General features: G+C 32.1%; 1 protein-coding gene across 1 annotated transcript; it reads left to right on the top strand.

Annotated features, from left to right (window-relative positions):
* Window positions 1–1,855: 1,855 nt before the first annotated feature.
* On the top strand, window positions 1,856–3,437 carry LOC129310385 (transcription factor bHLH18-like). The gene is made up of 4 exons (XM_054952206.1): window positions 1,856–1,917; window positions 1,997–2,416; window positions 2,512–2,940; window positions 3,099–3,437. Exons 1-4 carry the CDS (start codon window positions 1,873–1,875, stop codon window positions 3,171–3,173), a joined length of 969 nt encoding a protein of 322 aa, XP_054808181.1. The 5' UTR covers window positions 1,856–1,872; the 3' UTR covers window positions 3,174–3,437.
* Window positions 3,438–5,778: the final 2,341 nt, after the last annotated feature.

Genomic DNA, 5,778 nt, shown 5'->3' with positions numbered 1-5,778 from the left:
ATATACAATGGAACACAAGATGACATTTCAAGCGTGCGTACCCAAGGTTAGCTTGTGTCAAATGGAGCACAGAAGTAATGCCAAAGCATCACACAACTACAAGTAACAAATCACGCTTGGATCACTCCTGATTCAGGCATGAAATGTCAATTGGTGTGCCTAACATGAAAAATCATACATGCAAACAATCTAAATCACGCGTGAATCATCAGATAGTGAAAAGCTTAACTTCTATTATCCAATACAAGCTAAAATGACATAACACACAAGCTTGAATGCACTAAGATGCACAAATGAGAGCTATGAGAAAAGATAATGCATTCATTTTAATGATTATAATATATGGTTAAGCTCTCAAAGTTTTCACATTAAATTTAAGAGAATTAAATAACTTATCCTATAAATCTTTATCTTCTCTTAATTTTTCATGCTCGTGAGGTTTTGTCTTCATCCATGATTCTTTATGTATTTGCACACATAACAAATACCTCTTTTTTTAGTTTTGTAATCATCAAAATATATGATTCACAGACTACCGACTCTAACTTTCATCTGGACTGAACTATTGACACCAATTGAGACAGGACTACTGGCGTTGACCAAGACAAGACCGCCAGAGCTAACCTAGAGTGGGCAGCCACTTGCAACCAAAATTAGATGGCTAGATCCCATCATGACCTAGACCAATGATTTTGATTAAGACTGAATTAGTGACCTCAACTAGGATCGAACCATTATCGTTAACCAAGACAAGACCGAAATCCATAAGATGACCAAGATCGAACAGCTAACTTCCATAACGACTGGACCTCTAGCACTAACCAAACTTTTGTCTTAAACTTGTCCAATTCCAGTAGACGCCGACAATCCAGTCTAGTCCCGATAAAAGTCGACCATTAAATTGTTGACTTTGACAAGGATCAGACCACCAACGTTGTCCAAAGTTTTTAAATTCAAACGTAAAATTTAAAATTTGGAATTTTACTTAAGATCCAAATAAATGATTTTAATATTATAATTTAAAATTTTATATATCATCCAAACAAAAAAATTAGAATCTCTAAATTTCAAATGTGAGAATTCAAATATGATATTTCAAATCTAAATTTTCAATCCAAATTCAACCATTCAAACGCAACCTTAGGGTTCTTATATCTCTATACATACATAATGCATGCATGCATGCATGCATGTATGTATGTATGTATTGTTAGGATGAAGTTCTACATGATGTTGAGTTTAATAATTAATATAGAATAAAAAAGAAAAACCTATAAACTTTAGGCTTAAAGTTTTAAGTTAATTTGTGATGTCTTTTCTTTATACTTAGGATTTTGAATGTTGTATTTTGCACATATTCAAATAAAGTTAGAATTTATATGTCCTTCCATGTTATTATACATATGATTATTAAACCCAATTTCATTCGAGGTAAGACTTTGCACATCGACTCATGTCATTTAACAATTGGATATCCTAACACACATATTATATTTATCATAAAACTATACAAAGTAAATAAACAAATGATATACATATACATATATAAACAAAATATTGCATGTGTTTTTCAAGATATATGTTCATACACGCAAATGGATTACTTAAGTTGTATTGCTAATTATCAACTATTACGTATGTGAATTCAACAACCAATAATTTAAAGAACGCGCATAGACGAACCAACGTCGATAATTTGTGGAGTAATTAAACGCAACGTGTAAGGATCAAGTTTAAGCTCGTCATACAGTTCTATATATGACTGAAACTAGATGGATTTACGGATATGCCCATGCCATATATAAACCATAAAGTGTTCAAGTTTTCTGAAACCCTTAAGCTGCGTGACCTTAATATCTATTTCTGAGTATTATGGAATCGATGGAGGAATCATGGGAAGGCTGGTTCCAGGATTTGGTAATTCATCAGACCACCATGATTTTAGTAATTCACATAATCCGAGTTTCTGAATACACGTACTTGAATTACTTGACAGGAAATAGCTGGTGACTTCATGAGTTTCGCTTTTGGGGCTGATCATGAATTTGGTAATTCATCCTCACAGGAGAACTTTGATACAGAGACCTTTAACGCCGGCGAAAACGGCGTCATCATCACGAGCAATCCTTCAAGTTCAAAATCTGTGAACGCCCCACATCTCACGGCTTCGAATTCCCATCTGTACGCTCATCATCAAGTCGATTCTGTCTTCATGCTAGAAGACAAGGCTTCTTTTGATGATCCTTTGAAAACGTACTTTGAGAGTCAAAGAAATATTAAAGAAAGAGAGATGTCGTCGGAGGGTAGAAATAGAAATCCTCGAGTACAAGATCACTTAATTGCTGAGAGAATGAGGAGAGGAAAGATCTCGCAGCACTTCATTGCTCTTTCAGCCCTAATTCCTGGCCTCAAAAGGGTTAATCATAAATCATCAGCACATAACTATTTAATTTGTTTATAATCACTCTCAGATTAGCACTCTTTGAATATGTGTGTCTGTGTTTTTTTCAGGCGGACAAGGCGTCTGTGCTGGAGGGAGCTATAAACCACGTGAAGCAGCTTCAAGTGCAAGTTAAAATGCTGGAAGATCAACAGACCAATAAGAAGAAGAAAGCCAGAGAATCTGTGGTGTTTGTGAAGAAATCTCAGCTGATCTCTATGGATGATCATGACCATGTGACAGACATGGCGTTGAATCATTCATCATCGGACACTGAGAACTCCCATGATGTTGCCACCAAATGTAATAGAACAGTAGCAGACGCGGATGTGGAAGCAAGGGTTTCAGACAAGAATGTGTTGATTCGAATCCAATGCGAGAAACAAGAAGGAATAATGGTGAAGATGATGATGGAGATAGAAAAACTTCACTTGTCTATGGTAAATAGCAGTGTCGTGCCGTTCGGGAGATCCATTCTGGACATCACCATCATTGCTGAGGTACTTAATTTTGTCATTAATTAATGTGTAATTTAATTATTAATTAGTTGATGATTAAGAAAACTCAGAAGGGAAATGATACGTCACTTGCTGCCCTATTGAAGAATATAATAATCTAATAATCTGATTTTGGATTCAATCACGTATAATTATTGCAGATGGAGGATGAATTCAACTTGAGCGTGAAAGAGCTCGCTAGAAATCTCAGGGTAGCACTCTTGCGATCAACATAATGTTACGTGTACTACTGGGTGTTTGTATCAATTAGTTAAGGAGTTGATCTATCTTAACTAAAAGTTTCAAATTCAAGCTCTAGAAATACAGTAGTGATTAAATACTCAGTGGCAAGTGTACCCCTCAAAGAGATGCTCAAAAATTACCAATCAGATTAGTCTAGATTAAAGACCTAGGATACCACAAAAAAAAAAAAATTACGCTTACATATTGATAATGCAATTAATGTTACTAGTTAGCTTGGATTGAATGACCAAAAACGGCATTCAATTATTGGATTTGTCATTCACATCTGAAAAATATAGGATTCAATTTGCCTAAAGAAACTTGTGTAGGTTCTAGTAATAACAGTAAATCCAAAATTTATGTTACTTTACAATACTTTCTGTTGTATGATTCTCAAGTTATTTGGGTTTGGATGAGCTTCGTGCATGTTTGCCATCTAATTTTGAATTGCTTCATTTAAACAGAAATTATGAAAAATAATTTGTATATATACATTTGATTTTTCTTCTCGAATCTAATAGTAGATGAATCAAACTATTGACATGAGTGATAAGTTTTCGTCTCATGCTTTAAAATTAATTATTTAAACTGTCAACTATGCGCGCGCGCATATATTGCAAAAAATTATTTGCACTTTTTAAATGTATGCCAACAAGAATATTTTTAATCGATAGTACTAACACATGAATATGTTTTTTCAGTAAGCTGTCTAGCTACCATTAACACAAAAATTTGATATAAGTTGGCTTTAAATTAAAAAAAAAAATGGTGCGGCAATCGATGGAATTGATAGGTCTGTCTTGATTTTCTTGGAAGGATACTATAACTGATTTGGTTATTGAAAACAAATGAAATATAATGAATTGAGTTGATAAGAAATAAAATTGAACTAAAATAAGATTATTGATTGTAAAGATGTTGAAATGATTGGAGGAGGATGTAATCATAGAGTAATAGAAAAGTAGGAACGACAATCTCTATTCTTTTCTCCTTATCACTTCATAACTATCATCATTCTATCATTCATATTTTTCTGTTAATCTATAATTTTATTTTAATTAATTTTATGCTATCTCTAATCCACTCCATTTTATTCTTTGCAACAACCAAGCACCCTGTAAAAGTTTTATACACCCTTAACGTCAAAGATGTGTTTATACCTCACAAGTCTTTCAAATCAACTATGTAATTATTTTTCAAATTATTCTTGCTTTGAGAGAAAACATACACACACACCGACGTACATATTTACATGTGTGGGTATGTAAAGTGTAGTTGTCATAATTAATTTGTTCTCGTATTACAGACTATGTAGATTTACTATATTATTGCAAATATATGGATTTGTTTTGTGTGTTTCAACTTGATATTAAATATGTAATCAGACCTATCAATAATGTTCATTCTAGATTAGCAGCATCTACATCTTTTTGTCCATATTTACATTCTACGCGAATAAGTCAATCAATCTTCAAATCAAGTAAAGATCAAGTTGCCATATTTATAACTCTATTTTAAAAAGCTAATAAAATTTATTTAATGATACATATAGCCTTATTTAAATTCAAACTCATTTACTAATTTATTTGACATTAAATTAACTTGAACTTCATGATTCGGTGCTCCAACCGTACATTAGTAAAAACATAACAAATTAGACTAATAGCGTTAGGATCTTACTAAATAATGCATAACCTAAGTACCTAACCTCGTATGTAATTATATGGCAGTTCTTAGAAATTTTTAAAGTTACAATTGCAATGTTTTTAATTAGTACATGATATAGTGCATGTTTTGAAAAACTGGAATTGACGGAATAATTGCTAACGGCGCGATGGAAAAGTCATGTATTGAATTAGATAATAGAATTTTACTTTCAAACAAAATAAATGTTTCAAATAATGCTTTTCTAAGTCTTGCGCCTATTAAGAATTTAAGAGAGAACCAGAGAAGTGATAATTTCTTAATTATTATAATATAACTCCTATAATCTCCAATGTTAAACATTACTATTTCCATTTCAAATATAAAACATGGTTTTAAAAATATAATATTTCACTTTATATAAGGTATTTTGCCAATTTTTAAGAGCAACTAATGCCTTTTTTTTCCCTAAAATGCTCATAAGAGTATATTAAAACTACTTGCCGATCCGTTCGTCAACATGATCAGTTTCCCATGCATTTAAAAAACGAAAAAATCAGATTAAGTTTAAAATCTTAACTACCTGTTTCTTTAGTAGGTGCGTGTTAGATGAAATTATCTTATGTTAATTGGTAGAATTATGTTTAACAATTAGTGCTATTTTTTTTTCTTGTGGGTCAAATTATTAATTACCAAGTGGATCAACATTTGTTGGTAACTAGTGTTATATTCTTTTCGAATTACTATGAGAGCTCGTATCTAGTTCTCTAATTATCTCTGTATTCTGTACAAACCTGCATTTGCGCGTGTCATTATAGATGATTCAATGCAATGAAAACGAATTCTTTACTGTTAAATGACAGACTTAATGGTAAATAAAATTGCAAATGTAATTGTTATGAAAAAAATAAGAAATACAATTAGCGAAGACTGTAGTGCACTGAACACCCTTTA

The sequence above is a fragment of the Prosopis cineraria genome, unplaced genomic scaffold (assembly GCF_029017545.1).
Source record: "Prosopis cineraria cultivar Desert tree isolate PC_DT_omini unplaced genomic scaffold, ASM2901754v1 PC5, whole genome shotgun sequence".
Lineage (NCBI taxonomy): Eukaryota > Viridiplantae > Streptophyta > Magnoliopsida > Fabales > Fabaceae > Prosopis > Prosopis cineraria.
The sequence above is the reverse complement of the archived record's forward strand: the minus strand, read 5'-3'. Positions and strand labels throughout refer to the sequence as shown.

What these genes read in the sequence shown, in the direction of transcription:
- LOC129310385 (XM_054952206.1), top strand. Translation starts at nt 1,873, where the DNA reads ATGGAATCGATGGAGGAATCATGGGAAGGCTGGTTCCAGGATTTG. An exon ending in AAGGCTGGTTCCAGGATTTG is followed by an intron (nt 1,918 to 1,996) that starts GTAATTCATCAG and finishes ATTACTTGACAG; the next exon opens with GAAATAGCTGGTGACTTCAT. An exon ending in TAATTCCTGGCCTCAAAAGG is followed by an intron (nt 2,417 to 2,511) that starts GTTAATCATAAA and finishes TGTTTTTTTCAG; the next exon opens with GCGGACAAGGCGTCTGTGCT.